We start from the raw sequence: 19155 nt of genomic DNA, 5'->3' as shown, positions 1-19155 counted from the left end.
AGAAAAGTAAATGGTTGCCCCCAACTTTTCCTCAGATTAATTTTCTACGAATCTACCTATGTCCTAAGTTAAGTTCCATGCCGAAGCTAGCTTCCATTGGAGCAGATGTTATTTTATGTGATGTTGGGGTTCAGATGGTGAGTACCATAGGTCCACCGTCGTGCTTTATGTGTCTATCACTACATGGAATGAAGGATCTCAAATATCTATGGGAGGAATTTCAGCAAAACCTAGCTTCTTCGGGTACCTCAACAATGTCCTCACCTATTTGCCTTTGTTATATGAGAATAAGTGGATGCCCCAATCTCATGAGTTTGCCGGAATGGATTGGCGTTCTCACTTCTCTTGAAACGTTGTATATTGAGGAATGTCCGACATTAAAATCACTACCAGAAGGAACGCGGCAACTCAAATCTTTGAAAGAACTACACAGAGGATTGTCCTGAACTAGAAGAAAGATGCAAGCAGGGAGGAGAGGATTGGCCTAACATTTCACACGTTCCGAACTTTACTTACAAAAATACCACCGACAGTGAGAGGCCACAATCTTCTTCAGGTTTTTCACACAATCCCTTTTCATTCGTTATCTGTTCTATATTTTGGGTGCTTTTCATTTAGTCTATAAATAATAATAAAATAAAACTCTATCACTACCAAATAAATATTTACAGTTTAATTATGTAACCCATGTTCTTAGCTTCAAACAGTAAGCTTCATTGAAATTTAAATACAACATTTACAGAGATGGAAATGGTAATTTAACCTGCTTTGAATTACATAGTTACCAAAATATTTATATGTTTTATTGTTTAAATGATGAAGCAGGGGCAGCAATATGGAGAAAAATGGAAGATTTCATAAGATAACCGACGTGTTTTCCTTCTCTCCTACTGAGTATGATTTTATGAACATTCTGGACCCCCAGTCTACTCTGACCTGGATTTTGAATGCGGTTCTTTTTTTCTTTTATATTTAGTTTGTATGCTTCATATATATATCTGAATTGAATTTCTTTTTTAAGTTTGATCAAATTTTCAATTAGATTCTTAAATTAACTATCAATATCCAAAGAGAGATTAATGTATTGCCAGTAGGTGGGTTTGGCTTGTATAGATATAAACTGTTTGCAGCTAGTTGGTAATTGGCATGTTCGGGGGTTTAGCAAAGCTACTGAAAGATCTATTTTTATATCTAAATTATGAACTTCACAGAGTACCATCTCGCCATTTTCATTACGTCTGTAACAGCACTGAAATGGTAGTTACTATTTACTTGTAAAATATGATAATTAGTAGTTTAATATTATTGAATCGTCCATTTAATCCCCAAAATACTCGATATCATGCACGCATCCCAGATTCTCGTTAATTCCTCTCGTTTTGGACTCCTTTCTCTCGTACTTTCCTCTCGTTAAAATGCCCTTAGCACACACGCAATCCAGATTCTCGTGCATTCCTCTCATTTTGGACTCCTTCCTCTCATGCTTTCCTCTCGTTCTTTATCATACAAAAATCTAACGTTTTAATATTTAATTTTCAGTCTAACTCCCTCATTCCTCTCACTGCATCTTCTTTCTTCTTCCTCAGTACAAGATTTTTCTCTCTTCGCATCTTCCTCCACTAGTAACTTGCATGCGTCTAATTCAAATTTGTACCGTCGAACGCCAACAAATTGTGGATTGTCTTCGTCCACTAGTAAATTGCAACGTGCGTGAACTATCTTGTTTGCTCATTTCTACACCTCCAAAAGTTAAGGTACCACTGATATAAATTGTGGTTTAAGTTTTTCCTTTCATTTGATATCATAAATCATCCTTAGGTTTAGAGTTTAGGAAGAAATGAAAGGAACTGCGGAGAGAAAGAATGGAAAGGGAAAACGAGAGGAAGAAAGGAAAGGAAGAACGAGAGAAAGAAACAAGACGGCGAGAGGAAGGAGCGAGAGTTTGAAACAATATTTTTACAGAAGGCAAGATAATGTGATTTTTGTTCCTTTTTTTTTCTCTAATCCCATTTTTTTTTACCTGCAATTATAACGATTAATTTGAATATTTCTATAAACGATTGTTTTCCCTAGATAGGCTATAAGCCTTTTATTTCACACTGGGATCACAAATAAGATAATCAAAGGGAAATTTACAGAGTGGCAACTTCAAATACTTATGAGGACTCTATTTGGAAAACTCGTGGATATGGACATAGTCTTCAATAGCCCGCTAGTCCACCATATTTTATTGAGGGAGGTGGAAAGTAGTAGGCCTGATTCCATGAGCTTTGACTTGGATGTGACGATTGTTGAATTTTCGATGGAGGATTTTCTATTGGGACTGTGGCAGTCACCTATTAAACTGGTTCGTAGTATTGGAGTGATAGAATCACTACGATTGAAGTATTTTGAGAATTTAATGACGACGAAAGTGCATCTCACTAAGTTTGAAGAATGTTATAAGGCGTTAGAGTTCAAAAATGACTTGGACGCAGTGAAAGTTAGTCTTGTGTATTATTATGAATTGGGGTTGATAGGAAAAAACAAGACAAAAAGTAGCATTGATAAATCGTTGTTGGATGACGTGGAGGATACCTTGAATACTTCAGCAGCTTAAATTGAGGACATATTTTATGGGAGAGAACCTTCAATGATCTAAAAAAAAAAAGCAATAAAGGACAAGGTCAGCTCATACAAGGAGACGGTGAAAACAAATAAAAATTACGTATTGAAGTACAATCTACTCGGATTTCCTCATACGTTCCAGGTATCAATTCTTATATTTTCTTTATCATAAAATGTCTAATGAATTCTCATTATTTTCTAATAAACTAAAATGGTTTTATAGGTTTGGGCATATGAGATTATATCCACTATTGTTGGGGGAGTTGCAGTCCGACTTAACAATAATGCAGTGCCTCAATTTCTGAGGTGGTCATGCTCTCATTCATTGTCCAACAAACTATTGCAAAAAGATGTCTCAACTCCTTTGCAGTGAGTCACAAACACCTCTTCACATTATTTTAGTATTTAACATTGTTTACAATATGTTTGTCATGTAGTTGGTGATCACCGCGTTAACGATGTCTAATGCGAAAAGGAAATTTAGGGACACTCGAGTTGACGAACACCCAGTGTATTTGGAGCTTCAGGAAGAGGATCTAATGTTGTCAGTGTCAAGAAGCTTAGAAGGAGAACCGGTAGACATTAGCCAAGAGGAAGTATTTGAGACACATGAACCTCATGAGGGGGACCATATGCCTTTCCAATTCGAGCATGAGTCTTGCCATAAAGAGGAGTTCGAGACACATGAGTCAGATTATCATGTACCAGAGCCAAATGTCAACTCAAATAGGACGAGGGTTCGGAGTAAAGACTACTTACAAATCTTAGACGAGCGGGACTACACTGAGGGAGGTGAAGTCTAATTTGGGGGAGGGAAAGTTAAAACTGCGAGCAATCATTGAGATATTGCAAATATTATGTCGGGTATGTATATTTCACAATTTGTGGATATGTCACTTAGTCTATATGTTTTGTGCATTTCGTACTAATAAACTGGTGTAATTGCGTATAACAATGGGGAGGACAAGCCATGTGATGATGGGCACGATGGTGTGGACGAACATGTAGAGAGGAATCCTACTATTCAGTCTATTACCACCAACGCCACCCTCTCCAACACCACTCTTGTCGACTCTATCGCCAATTTCACCCTCACCGGGACCACTACCATCGAGCATACCTCTGAACCGATCACCACCACTGTCATCGTGCCTATAACCAGCACGATTCTTGTGAAATCCGAACCCTATTTTCCCTACTTAAGTGAGTAATTAGCATGTTAAACAAGTTTGGGTATAAGTTAAGGTTATGTTGTAGGGAAAAGTTTGAAGATAGGAAAAAAAGAAGTTCTAAGTGTTAAAATAAGGTTCTCGGGTAGTGTGTTAGGAGGAGTTGGAAAAGGAAAGTTTAGCTAAATGTTAAAGAATTCAAGAGTTGGAAACATAGTAGGTTGGAGGGCAGAATTTTGGCTAAGTGTTAAGACTATGCTTTGAACTTGGAATTAGCCTGGAAATGAAAGAAAACAAATTGGCTAAATCTTGGGACACATTTAATGAGACATGCGTTGGAGTAAGACTAAGTAGGGTTGATGTGTCTTCACTAAATGCAGCCTTTGGAGTCTCAGCAAGAGGTGGACGGCTTAGGTACAAGCTTGAAGCATGCAAAATGTGAGGAAGACACTTCAAGTAAGCACCAGAAGTTGGACATGGTTGGAGAAGGACATATCAAGTAGCATGCAAGTAGGAGGTGTAAAGATATTGGTGCTGGACTTTGTATAGTGCTGACATTTAGAATTTTCGTGAAATAGGAGGTTTGGAGCTTGAGAAGATGATGAGGATGGTTTTCTAAGGCCTACAAATACCCCAAGGGAGCCTTATTTCCTATCCCAACTAAAAATATCCCAAAGAGGACTCAAAAAGGGGAATGTTGGAAAGGATTGGTTCCGGGGTATAGCATGCGTTGGAATGGACCAACCATGCATCCATGAAGTAGTCCAGGCGTCCATCTGAGTCTGTGATGAGTTGGGAAGATAGCACATGCGTCCAAGATGGTGTACTATGCATCTAACTAGCTTAGTGGGTCAACCATGCATCCAACTAGTGCTAAGGAAGGCTATCATGCGTCCACAGTAGTCCTGAGTTGATCCAAAGCATGTTTTCATGTTCGTTGAAGTTGGTAAGCTAAGTTTAGGGCCAAGAAGGTAATATAAGATTTTTCTAGCCCTAAACATGAGATTCTAAGTTAAAATTGGGCTAGTGTAGGCCCAGGATTCCAAAAGCAGACAGGAAGCAAGAAGGCTTGGAAAGAGGGGAGGAAAACTGCTAGCAAACTATAAGTGACTGTGAGTGATTGTTTAGCAAAGCTTTATAAATTATGTTTTTGTGCTTTGAGTTACTTGAAACTCTTGTTTGAATGTTTAAGTTATGGTTTTTGGAAAGTAAATTTAAAAACCATTAGATCTAGTACCAAGTTGAGAGCTTTGCGTGCACGTATGACGAGTGTTATGTGTTGAGTTGGTTCCGCATTAGCACTAAGACTGAGTGTGTTGAGTTGGTTCCACCTCAATAAATGAAGGCGTGAGTATGGTTCCACCTCATTTCCTGGGAGTATGGAGTTGGTCTACCCCAGGGAAGCTTGAGTACAGATTTGATGTATGATTTATTATGCATTCAGTAAGTTTATTGAAAAGTTTTGCTATATAGTTTTGCATAGTTTTCTTTAAAAGTTTGTTTATAAAATGTTATTCACTGGGCTTCCCAGCTCATATTTTCCAAAATATTTTCCCAGGTAGCGAAAGAAGTGAGCTCCAGGATGCTGCTAAGGTCAAGATCTGCCACACTACAACCGCACTTCTGAGCTTAAGTTGTTGTTATGGGTTTGTAGTTAAGTGTCTATAATTACTTAGTTGAGTTATGGATTGTATAAACTTTGTATTGTTTTAAGCCAAAAGTTGTTGTTATATTTACTTGGCTCAGCTTTGAAGAAGAGTTGAGGTGAGATAAGCAGTAGGTATCACAAAAGGGTGGTATCTACCGTCCTCACGCCTCCTTTCGAGCTCGTGAGGGGATATGACAATCCTCACCCTCTCAAGCACCACTTCCATCAACCCTATCGATGATGCCACCCTCATCAAGACCACTCCCATCGAGTATACCTCTGAGCTTATCACCACCACTGTCATTGTGCCTATAACCACCACGACTTTCAACCTCACCACCACCACTCCCATTGACCCTATCGTTGATGTCACCCTCACCAGCACCACTCCCATCGAGCATACCATTGAGTCGATCACCATCACTGCCATCGTGCCTATAACCACCACGACTCTCACCTTCACTAAGTCGATTACCACAAATTCCATACTCACTACCACCACCCCCATCGAGCCACCAATATCAGATTTATCCTCTACCAATGATGATATCCAGCTACGCCCAATCCCTCCTCCAAAAAATAATTTAAAGATTAATTTGCAGAGAAAACCTGATAAAGTCATTGAGGTTCCAAGATGTACGGGTAGGAAAAGGAAAGAGGTTAAGCCCTATACCCCTCCGATTGAATTGAAACAACCAAAATTAAAGAGGAAGTTCTATGATCCAGGTGCTTGTCCTCCTGGTAAAGTTCATAGGGTTAGCTATGATCCAGCTCATCTAGTGCCAGATTGTTCAACACCTTCTTACAATGGCTAAGGAGCAATGTTGAGAAGCCTTACGTACGATATGGCGATACATTAATTTCTAAAAAAAACTAAAATATGGATACATTAAAGATACATTATATATATATAATATCTAATTAATTGTTATAATACTTATTTTAAGTTAGATTAAAGTAGATTCGAGAAGAGAGTGAAAACTTGAAAAAAAAATCCAGTAACATTGAGTGATTGTTGAGCTACTAGAGTAGACGGTAGGAAAGAAGTAGAAGATGAAGATTGAATGAAATTGAGGATGAAGTGAGAGAGAAGAGAAGAATGAAGATTTAGTTATGTTTCAGGTTTTTTTCAATTTTTTATGTTTTTCGTCATTTTAAATTTATTTTATTTTTGATTTCTCAATTTAAGTGGACTTTTATGTTTGGAAGTGATTTTAAAATGGTTGAAATCACTTTTGTTATTTTCAAAATCACCGTGAAACATGTTTAATCCTTCAAAACTAATTTTGACGATATGAAAATTGCATTTAAAAGTGTAAAATTGAAAACTAAATTAATTTTGAGTAATTAAAAATGTGTTTTCGAGTGATTTTAAAAATGAAAAAAATAATTTTTTGATGATTTTAAAAGCACTCCTAAACATGCACTGAAATAAAATGGATTGTGATTTGGACTTTTTAAGTGATTGAACTTAAATTTGAAAAAAAAAATGACTCATATATCTCCTTCACGTACCTAGAAGCAGATACGCGTATCTGAAAATTAAAAATAAAAAAATCAGATACTCCAAATCACGTATCAGATATGTATCTACCACGTATCTGTACATATTCGTATCCGTATCTGATACCGATTCTCTACACAATTAGAAATATCTGTGCTTTTTAGGTGGACAACAACAGTAAACAGAGCGTAATGTTTGCAGCTGAATAGGATTGGCCAGCTCAGCTTTCTTGGAGAACTTCACGTGGTCAAGCTGATTCATGTACCAGCCAAGGAAATGAATGACAGAATCTGTTAACCGTGGCAACAAAGTCGGGTGAGAGGTGAAAAAAACACAGTGAACATATATGAAGTTTGGAGTGGTGGGTGTAAACTGGACTGGAATTCTCCAGTGTTAAAGGGGAGAGGTTATTGAAATCCTTTGTATGAACTCTTCTTATCTAAAGAATGGCCGTTTGAATTGACTTGAGAAAAAAATGTCTTTCAAAAAATTTATTTTTATTTAAACATTTTTTACAAAAATTATTAAAAATACACTTCAAAAGTTATTTTGAATAATTGTCAAACATTCCAATTTTTTTCAAAATATTTTTAAAAAAAATAAACGTTTGAAAATGCATTCCAAACACATCCTGAATAAGGCAAGCTACTATTACTTGGTAGGATAGATTTTGTAATTTGTAAAGTGAGTCCAAAACGTAAATCTCAAAAACTTATGTTTGTGTAGTCAGATTTGCATGTATATGATAAATAAACATAGATATATCAAACACAAACTCAGTTGCACAACTTTAAGGCAGGACACCAATGGGAGCATAACCTAACTAGAAACACCAATTTGAACATAATTAATTGATCAAGATATATATCATCCATAAAAAAGTTAGAGTTTCGAATTCTCATCTTCATGTAGGATTGAACTTTGAAAAAAAAGAAGCTAAGCTAAACCGAGAGGCTTAATCATAGTTAAGTTCTTTGTAACTTTTCTTTAATAATAAATTATGTGAGGGAGTTAAACTCCTGACTTCGAGTTTGATAGTACGAAACTATGTCAATTGAGTTATGCTTTTTTTAGTCATTATAATTTTATTTAATATCAAAAATACTTTTCCATTTGGACATATGCGGAAATCAAAATACATTAAGAGCTTACTCTTAACACTTTCTATTGAATCGTCTTAAAAAGAAAAGGGAAAACTATAGAACAGTGTAGCTCATTATTTCATCAAAACGCGTGAGAAATTCAATAATCTGTAAGCCCTTCATTGGTTGTTATTTTTAAAGATTAAGCAATTATCCATCTTAGCAGATTTGGGCCACGGGGGAACCAAAAGGGGTCTTTTAGGTCGGGGCGGCAAGTCAACACGTGTGAGCTGGCAAAAATGAAAAAAAGAAATTGGTGATAGAAAAGAGGGAGCAGTTTGTAGTTGGTATGAATTTACTTTTAATCCGTCGATTAGAGAATCCAGGTGGAATAAACATTCCTAAGAAAAATCCCAGAAAGCATATCCCAATAATTTTCCCACCTGAAATCAAACCATGGCTGAAGCAATTCTCTTCGATATTGCTGGGGAGATCTTGATGAAGCTAAGCTCTCAAGCTTTCCAGCGGCTTGGGATGCTATTTGGGCTGAAGGATAACCTTAACAAACTCACAGCCACAGTTTCAACCATTAAGGATGTGCTTCTTGATGCAGAAGGGCGTCAAACTAAAGGTCACTTGCTGGAGAATTGGCTCCAAAAGCTGGAAGAAGCTCTTTATGATGCGGAGGATGTGCTTGATGAACTATCTACGGAGGCTCTTCATCGAGAAGTGATGACTAGAGATAAAAATGCAAAACAAGTAAGGATCTTCTTCTCCAAATCTAATCAGATTGCATTTAATTATAGTATGGCTCGTCAAATAAAGAAAATTTGGGAGAGGCTAGATGCAATTGATGCTGAAAAAAAGCAATTTCATTTGCATGAAAACTGTGAATCAAAGGCTCGATACGGTTCGTTTGATCAAATAATGACCGGAAGGGAATCTTGGTCTTTTTCAAATGGAGAGGAAGTGATTGGAAGGGATGATGATAAGAAAAAAATAAAGGACCTTTTATTGGATGTGAATATGAATGTCACGCACAATGTTTCAATCGTTGCAATAGTTGGGATGGGTGGAATAGGCAAGACAACCTTGGCTAAATCTCTCTACAATGATGAAAAGTTATCAAAATATTTTGAGTTAAAAATATGGATTTGGGTTTCTGATCAATTCGAGATAAAAGCAGTAGTGAAAAAAATAATAGAATCAGCCACCAAAAGCAATCCACATGTAATGGGAATGGAAGCTTTACAAGCAGAGCTTCAAAAAGTGATCGGGGGAAAGAAATATTTGCTAGTTATGGACGATGTATGGAATGAAAGTGAAGAAAAATGGCATGGATTGAAACCTCTGTTGATGAGTGGTGCGAAAGGGAGTAAGATTTTGATCACAAAGCGTGATAGAAAAGTAGCTGCAGAAATTGAAAGCATGACTTCTTTATTCTCTTTAGAAGGCTTACCAGAGAGTAAATCTTGGTCATTATTTAGTAAAGTGGCATTTAAAGAAGGGAAAGAGCTTGAAAATCCAAACTTGATACAGACAGGAAAAGAAATTTTAATGAAATGTGGGGGTGTTCCTCTCGTAATAAGACACATTGGCCGCTTGCTATACTCTAGAACTACAGAAGAAGAGTGGATGTCTTTCAAGGATAATGAACTTTTAGAAATCATTCAGCAAGACAATGACATGACATCAGTATTAAAATTAAGCTATAACCATCTCCCACCAAATTTGAAGCAATGTTTTGCCTATTTATCCTTGTTTCCCAAACGAAAGAGCTTAAAAATAAATGATTTGATTAGACAATGGATGGCTCTGGGATTTATAGAAACATCAAATGGAAGTAAATCCATGGAAGAAACAGGAAAGGGCTACTTCAAGGAATTATGTTGGAGGTTTTTTCTGGAAAATTCTATGAATGAGTGTAACTTTGACAATGATGTCCACATGCATGATGTGATGCGTGATCTTGCAACAAATGTAGCAGGAAAGAAATATGTACGTGAAAATATCAATTGTGATTATGCTTTCAGTGAAAAAACTCGTCATGTTTCATTTGACTGTAAAATAAAATCATGGTCAGATGTTCTATCCAAATTACACAAGGCAAAAGGATTAAGAACTTTCCAGCTATTCTCATCCAATTTTGAATATGAAAAGAAGAATGAGATCAATGAAGCTATTTTGGATGAAGTATTTTCCAGTTTTCCACGTTTGCGAGTGCTTGGTCTTAATAACTCAAATAGTCCCATGGTGCCAAATTCTATAAGAAGGCTTAGACATCTTCGATATCTAGACCTCTCCGAAAATAATATGGAATCACTTCCAAATTCTATCACTGAATTGCGAAACTTGCAAACACTAAATCTAATGTACTGTGGAGATCTAAAGGAATTGCCAAGGGACACCAGCAATCTTGTTAATCTTAGGCATCTAGATTTCAATACTTCTATCTTAACCCATATGCCAGAAGGGATGGGGAAGTTGAGTTGTCTACAGACACTAAGTTATTTTGTGTTGGACTGCAAAAGGTCTAATCAGCTGAGTGAACTGGATGTGCTGATCCATTTAAATGGATATTTAAGAATCATAGGTTTAGAGCAATTGAGGAGTGAATCAGAAGTCAGCTTAGTAAACCTAAAAGACATAAAAGGCTTGAAGAAACTGGAACTGGAATGGAAACTGAGTGGAGACGATCAAGAATATGAAGGTGAGAATGATGAAACTGCAATAATGGAAGGCCTAGAACCACATCCAAATATTGAATCCTTGCACATTGACGGGTACAGTGGAGTAGGATTACCCAATTGGGTGGTGTCCACCTCGCTCTCGAAGTTAACTAACATTGTAATACATAAATGCCATAGATTGCAACATCTATCTCAAATGGGCCATCTTCAGGCACTCACATTTCTATATTTGGATGACATGAGATCTCTCAAGTTCATAGACAAGAATGAACCATCCTTCTCATCCTCTTTCCCATCTCTCAAGCTTCTAATTATCGAAAACATGCCTAATTTGGAGGGATGGTGGGAATTAGGGAACACTCAAAAAAATTGGTTGCCTCTAACATTTCCTAAGCTTATTTCCCTGCATATCTCTGGATGTCCTATGTTTAGTTTCATGCCCAAGCCAGCTTCCACTGGAGCAGTTGTGTTTTTATGTGATGCGAGTGTTCAATTGATTACTATATTAGGTCCATTGTGCAGTTTGGAAAGCCTAACACTAGAAGAAATTAAGGATCTCAAATATCTAGAAATCATGGAATCTCAGCAAAACCTCGATTCTTTGCCTATACGACTTCGACATTTGAGAATAAGGAAATGCTTGAATTTGATGAGTTTACCTGAATGGATTGGCATCCTCACTTCGCTCGAGGAGCTGGAGATCATGGAATGTCCGAAATTGAAATCATTGCCGGAGGGAATGCAGAAACTGGAATCTTTGAGAAGCTTTTTGATCGGTGGGTGCCCTGAAGTAGAAGAAAGATGCAAGCAAGGAGGAGAGGATTGGGCTAAGATTGCGCACATTCCCCATTTCGAGCAATTTCTTCTCGACAACTAAGGAGATGAAGATCCCATCCATACGAATTCTGTACGCACTTTCCCACAGGTCTTGTTCATACAATCCCTTTCCTTCATATCTCTATTATATATGTTAATTCTTGATTACACTATAAAAATATTTTGGAATTTTTCAAAATGCCCCACAGGTCGGGAAAAAAAAGTTAAAATTAATAATTGGTTTGTGAATTTTAAATATTGCATCTATTCAAGTGTATAAAGTTCCAATTACCTTCTTAAACATTGATCGAGTACAAAGATGTTAACATAGCCAAATGTTGTTTAATTGGTTAGGCACGAATGTTGAAGCCACATCTTAGTTATACTAGTTGTACGAATATTGCATGTTTACTTGCATCATTCACTTCATACTTTGCAATGAACTCAATTCATGAGCCTGCAGGTTCACAAGTATTTGGGGTGTTTTGAGCTATCTTCTAACATCATGATTCAAGCCAAACAAAACAATAATAATAACAATTTGAAAACGAAACCAAAGCTTTTGAGTGGAATTTGGGATTCAGATTCAGCATCTTTAGGCTTGAAAAGTTTGAGTCGATCCTTCACCATGTATCACTTCAATTAGTGTTCAGTTCAGCAGAAAAAATGGCAGTTTGATACTTCCATGAGTTGAAAGCTAAACATAAATGACAACAAACCTAAAGTGAACCCCTTCGCTGCAAAAGAAGTGCTTCCCCAGATTTTTGGTTGCAGAATAAATTTTTGTGCACTTTTTTGAATAATTTTGAAATGGTTATACCCACTTTTTTCATATTTAAAATTACTAGGAAACACATTTAATCACAAGATTAATTATAATCACTCAAAATCAATGTTTAATCTTACACTTTTAATCACATTTTTCATACTACTAAAATTAATTTTTAATCATTATAAGCATCTTTCGAGTGATTTTTTAAATGACAAATGCGATTCTAACCATATTAGAATCATTTCCAAACATGTCCTAAAGGATTATGCAGAAAGACCTCCAGCTACAACTGTTTCTCATTGGCCATAATATCAGCACAATTTCAAGCATATTCATAGGCTTAGAATCATTGCTTGTTACAATCCATATCTATTCATGGGTCAATCCAGTAACAATTATATATTCAAAAGATCAAAAGAGGAAAAATAATTGAAGTTGGTTTTGTTTGACCAAAACAGGGTTCTCGCTCCCTATAAAGATAAAATTGACTTCTGAAGTTGGTTTTGATGCAATAATTGAAGCTGCATGGTGGGGAAAATCCACGCAAATAATCTATTAATATTTGTTCTTTTCCTGCGCCTGTTGTCATCAGCATGGACAAATTGTCGCCATATTTCTAGAAGTCAATAATGAAGGCTTAAAATTGAAAGACCAACTTGCAGACTATAACCCATAACTTTCCTAATGAAAACCACTTTGAAATTGTAACATTGAGCTTATACTTTGTAAATAAAGATGACAGCAGTATGATACAACTTCAGACCTCTTGATCTTCATCGTTGACAGCAGTGCAGTGAAATGTCGAAGCTTTGATACATATCTGCTTCAAATAAGAAAAGAGAATTATATGAAAAGTGTTTGTAAAAAATATAAGGGCACAGAACAGAACATAAAAATGAATACTAAGAGAGAAGTTTCAGGATCCCACATATTGATCCTTGCCAACATTACATGTCTTCAACCTGATATAGGTGGTCGTCCATCTCGTTTCTTTCTCATGTGACTGCTTGTTCAACTTCATTTTTGAGCAAAAGAGCTATTTTCATTTCCAAGTGGTGTTCGACACACGGGCAAGGAGATAAAAACGATTTCTTCGACATTAATAAGTCTCCAAAGTTCATCTGCATCTTTGGACAGACAGCTCCAGAAAGATGCTTTGAGATATAGTTTGGTTACAAGTGATGAAAATCCGATTAAAAATTCTCTCGGATTGCTTTCATAGATGGAACTGTTTATACATGAACAAATGCTGTTGAAGTCGCTGTACAGACTTTAGTTAGCAGTACAAAAATAAAGGGAAGGGAAAGAACTTAGAAGGTAATACCTAAAAGAACTAATACGATAGATTGAAAATATATAAGCCTATAAATTTAAAATACTTCCTACTACGGAGAGCAGAAGAGAAAACAAGGCAGAAAGAATCCTGGTTGATACTAATTCACACTGGGAGGTTACGTTTTGTAGCTTCCATTTTCAAAAGAAGATCTTTAATATCTGCTTCCATCCGTACCTTCAAGCTAGAATATTCTCGATGAGCTCTTTCTAGAGCCTGTAGTTCCTCAAATTTCTGTTTGCGCATATCCTCAGCTTCTGTCAAACGCAACTTGGCAATTCTACTTGTGTACTCTTCATCTATTTTTTTGTTTTTTGCAATAGCAATGCGCTTTAAACCTTCTGCTTCTCTTCTAGCATCATCAGCTCGTGCTTGAAACATTTTGGCCTCTGCAAGCTTTATTCTAACAATACTGTCCAATTCATCAAAAAGAGGTTCCCTGTGAGAACTTATCTGCAATTCTGGCTCCATTACACGTTTGTCACTCCGTTCATAGTTCAAACTAGGTAGGGCACTCACTGCTCTTTCCATTTGGGAGACCTTTTCAGAATATACAGATTTCAACCATGGAGCTTCCTGACATGACCCTGAAACTCCGTTGCTGCTTTTTGATGGATCCTTTCCAGACGGAAGCCGTGTCTTCTCTAGCTTGGAAAAATCAGCATCTGAAATCACACATGAAACAAAGAAAACAAAAACAAAAAAAGGGTAGAAATTAGCAACATTCCGATTCACACCAACCAGAACAGGACCAAAAACATGAGAATGTAAATATGCAAATTTCCCAAATTGCTACGAGGCACTAGTACAAGCACATATAGTTTCAAATTTCCAATACTAAGCAACGACACTAGTGAAGTTGTAGGCACTAATTCAAATCTCGAAAAGTCATAGCTAAAATGAACTTGTCAACTATCACAGAGCATTCCTACGATGAAAACCATAGGCCAAGCTGCTAAAAAAAAAAAAAACTGAATGCACAGAAGGTCATAAATCAATCAAATCAAGAGGACGTGTCGCAGAGAAAATAAATAGTATTTCCACGACGGCATATCCCAATATCTCTCCCACAGAATCACATTAGATTCATATTGACGGCTCAGGCATATTGTCTCTAAGAAATTTTGGCAAACAAAATAAAGGAAGAATTTGAAGGAAGCGATCTCACAAAATTCCTTATGGAACAATGGCAAGATAAATTCTCCTAACCATACAAACCAAGCATTATACAGATTATCAATGAAATTGCTTCTCTAAAAAAAAAAAAAAACAAGACAACAAAAAAACAAAACATTACACGGAATAAGACTATTTCAATGTGTTCATGGATATTAGCGCAATTGCAAGGTAATTAAAGAAGACAACATGAAAAACATGAATTCAACCTACCAGAAATGAAACCCATAATATGAGTATACACCTCAGGAAGATTTGACTTATTGGCTAATCTTGCCAGCATATGGTCAGCAAGCTCGTGAAGTTGTTTCCCTCTCACGTCCTTGCTGGCAGAGAAAATTCTTTTAACATATTCAAGTTCCCTGGATAGAGTTTCAGCCGTCCAATCCTTGGCAAAATTCTGAAAAACCTCCTTCACAAACCCAAACATCTCTGAAGGGTGATCACAGGCAACACAAAGAAACTGCATTTCAGTTGCTCCTTGGTCCCCCGTCGCACTAGGACCATTTCTAATAAAAGTTTCACGTAAGGCACAATCCACATGACACCAGTGAAGACAAACATCGCAACCAACCCAACTACATGTGTTAGATGCCATATCAAATTTTGAACAAACAAGGCACATACAAGCACTGCAAAATCCAGTTTTTGGTGCACAAACTTTACAGTCACACTCATCCACGGGCAAAAGATTCCTGCACGTCATATTTCTGCATCTTAAGTTTAAAAATATCTCAGCTAAATCTGCCGATCCAACAGCACTTATATCCTTAAGGAAATCTGGTAGACCAGTTTTTAGGCCAACCATGATTTCCAACTGTGCTCTGTGGCATTTAAGTAGCACATCCATGGTTATGTCCGACCTAGTTTGCAGTGCTTTCTGGACAGCGAATAATAGACCAGGTTTGTCTGCACTACACATGATCTCACACATACAAGCTTTCAGATGTCTTACGAACTGACCTGTCATCTCACTAAATTTCTTAGACATTTCATTCACTGGATCAGTAATTAATCTGGAAAGTACAGTATCTACCAAATCTGGACCTCCCATCAGAAGCTTATCCTGTTCCTTCAAGCTACTAGTTCTATATAAACTACCACTGTTCTCTTTCACTATTCTCTTCTTTTCCAAATTAATAGACAATCCACCATCATGAGATCCTACTCTCAACGAAGACGATCTAACATCATCATTGGACTTAGAGTTTCCCACCAACTGTTTATGAAAGCTTAATTGCCTATCCAATCCACTGACAATTTTTGAGCTTTCTTCCTCACACGGATGACGACCAAGAATGGTTTGAATGTTTGAAATACCATGTGATGATTGAGTCGGTTGAATGCATCCATTGCCATTCATCAAAATTCTTTGATATAAGGGAAGTTCCTTCGACTTAGACTCATTCTGTGACTGTCCCACCCAAGCTCCTTGAGAAGCCTGATCAATTCCCTGAAAAATGGGGCGACTTCCAACTGATTGTTCAAAGTTGTCCATTGAATTTTGATTCAAAGAACAGCTTGGGTTGTGAAAGAAAGAGTGAGACCCTGAGAAAGACATTGATGGAGCAAATCCATCTGAATTAGTGCAAAAAGTGTTACTCAGGGACTGAACACTTCTTCCTCGACTTGGGGAACTGGGTGCCACAATTGAATCACCAGTGGCACCGATAGGTAACAAAACATTTGGTAAGCTTAGAGAAAGATCAAGAGGCTCTAAAGTAAGCTTTTGATCCCTATGCCTGCTATCACCAGATTCATCCACTCTCTCGAGTTTTCTCACAGGAGATCTTGTGAACAACTCAAACCCCCTGGTACTTGGCCCTTCCATATCACTGTCCCTACAAATTTCAGTAGCTCCATGTTCTCTGTCTGTCCATGCTCCATCTTCTGTAGAATATGCAGCATGGGAGGTTGAAGGACTAACTGCCACACTTTTTCCTTTATCTCTAAAATTTTGAGTCATTGCTTCAGTAATTTTTATTGTCTCTCCGTCTGACAATTCTTTTTCTACCTCTTTATCTGGTACATCAAAATCCCTAGTCTTCATTTCTAGATCAATGCCCTTGCTTTCCTTGCATTTCTCATCCAACTGAGCTGAAGTCTCTAAAGAGTTCTTGTCATCTGCCTCATTACGTTGTTCTCTTTCACTGGCTGAACTGTCTTCCAACTTGTCGCCTTCATCAGTCACAACATCCAGTTCATCCTTGGTACAACTCCTAAAATTATTCGATACATTCCGACTTTCTGAGAAATCAGCATCATCACTGCAAGCTTCTTTTGCTTTAATCACATCCGTGCCCCTATCCAACAATTCAGCCTCTGCTACAACACTATCTTTCTGATCTTGAACTTGATTCTCACTTTCAACCTCCCGTTGATCAGCCTCCAAATGTTTTTCTGCTGGTAATTTATCTTCATTCTCAGGAAATGATTCAGCTTCACATCCAATTTCAGATTTGGGCTCAGGCTCAGGTTCAGGTTCAGGTCCAAGAGCAGGTTCAGCCTCAGGATCAGGCTCTAATTCTCCTTCCTCCATTTCACTGTTATTCCCACTTTCAACCTGCAGGTCCTCCCCATTCTTCACCTCCACACTCTTCGATTGTTCACTCTCTGAGTCCTTCGACCATGTCGGTGACTTAGACTTCGATTCATGGGCTCTCACACCCCTTGAAACTAAACTCGGTGAGGCTCTTAACTTCGACTGCTCACTACTTGAATCTTTAGACAGAGACGGGGATTTCACATCCCTCAATCCCTTGGGAGAATTCCTCGCACTCCCTCTCTCTTCCAATCCTCCAACAGCCCCACCTCTGCTTCTTGCTCCCTCGTCAACATCTTTATTCCAACTCCCAAATCTCCGCCAAGAAGATACACTGCCTTCTCTCCTTGACCTGTCCCGCTCTGATCGAAAGCCTTTAGGGTACTCTCTGCGAGACCCAGAGTAGCTTTCCGACCTATGAAGCGCAATACGATCCCCTCCACCAACGCCACCTCCACTACTACCAGCATAACCCCTACTCTCTCCGCTTTCCCGAAAGCGATCAAACCCTTTTCGCCTATCAAACACCTCAAAATCATGATCTGGTCGCTTACGCACCAACCTCAAACCTTCTCGATCCTCGTCCACCGATCGATCCCGATAATATCTACCAGACGAAGACGACATATTCTTCCGTACAGCCTCAGATTTATGATAAAATACACGATGTGAAGACGACGTCCGACTCAACACAGGATCCTTACCCGGATTTTTCTCCGCATACGAATCGAGATCGTCGCAAGACTTCAGCCTCTTCATTACGAAATCAAACAAATGGCAACAGCAACAAACAGGAAAAAGTAAACAAATCCCACGAACAGGAGATAAGGCTACAAAGTTCTAAACCTCCGCCGATAGCCCATATCGAATTTCAAAAAAAAAAAAAAAATGTCCCGAGAGCCAGGGGTTTGAGGAACCCTAGCTTTGAAACCGAAGAGGTAGAAGAGGCAAGCAGAAGGAAAATAAAATCATAGGACCAGTTAGTTAAAGCGGAAAAGGGAGGAGGAAGCGAAGGCGGAAGTGGGTTGGGGAGATTGACCGGCGACAACGACGGCGGCGGCGAAAAAGAGGGATTTGAGAAGGGACAAAATGGGAAAATGGGAAAAAGGAGAATTCATCATCGGGTTTAAAAGCTCAGTCCAAAGTAGTCAACGCAGGATAATAGCTTTTAAGCAGCAAAGAGAAAGAGAGGGAGAGTTTGATACGCAAAGTGCTCAGAAGAATTTGCAATATTTTAGTGTGTGAAAATGGGACTGTTCTTCGTTTCTTGGCTTCGCCAATAGAAAAATCTCAAAACTCGAGACACATACAGTACCGCTCTCGACTCAGTTTCTATATATATAGGGAAACCCATGAAACAACCCTGGCCGAAGGGTTTTTTTTTCCTTTTCTTTTCTTTTGATACCTGAACTATATATTTATAAATACTTTACATAATATTTTTTTTTTTTTTAAGTTAAAAATCACTTTGTAATCCCAGTCTCAATTTTCTAACAATTTAATATTTTTATTTTGAAATTTATACTAATTTTAATCTCTATTATAGAAATTAGTGTTAGAATTTAATAACATTTCTTGCATAAATAAATCAATAAGCAAATTAGATACTCAATATTTTTACAAAATAGTTACAAACCAAAGTTTAGGAACTAAATTATTAGTTTCATGAAAGTATAGGGGCTAAAAATATTTTTTTACAAATATAGAAAAATGTCATTAATAATCAATGACAGATTGCGATAGAGATGGATATGTGTCCGTGTCTGATAGATGTTATCTCGCCCTCTGATAGATTTATATTATAGTCTATGTCTAT

The 19155-nt window shown here is 37.5% G+C and overlaps 2 protein-coding genes across 2 annotated transcripts; one reads left to right on the top strand and one right to left on the bottom strand.

Moving 5' to 3' along the window:
* Positions 1-8145: 8145 nt before the first annotated feature.
* On the top strand, positions 8146-12036 carry LOC120085585 (putative disease resistance protein RGA4). The gene has a single exon (XM_039041638.1). The coding sequence runs from the start codon at positions 8467-8469 to the stop codon at positions 11575-11577; it is 3111 nt and encodes a 1036-aa protein (XP_038897566.1). The 5' UTR covers positions 8146-8466; the 3' UTR covers positions 11578-12036.
* A 1325-nt stretch (positions 12037-13361) lies between these two features.
* Positions 13362-18660, bottom strand: LOC120085584 (protein OBERON 4). The gene is made up of 2 exons (XM_039041636.1): positions 15011-18660; positions 13362-14286 (listed from the first exon to the last, which is right to left on the bottom strand). Exons 1-2 carry the CDS (start codon positions 18096-18098, stop codon positions 13727-13729), a joined length of 3648 nt encoding a protein of 1215 aa, XP_038897564.1. The 5' UTR covers positions 18099-18660; the 3' UTR covers positions 13362-13726.
* Positions 18661-19155: the final 495 nt, after the last annotated feature.

Source organism: Benincasa hispida, chromosome 9, assembly GCF_009727055.1.
Source record: "Benincasa hispida cultivar B227 chromosome 9, ASM972705v1, whole genome shotgun sequence".
Lineage (NCBI taxonomy): Eukaryota > Viridiplantae > Streptophyta > Magnoliopsida > Cucurbitales > Cucurbitaceae > Benincasa > Benincasa hispida.
This window is presented reverse-complemented; position numbering and strand designations above follow the sequence as displayed.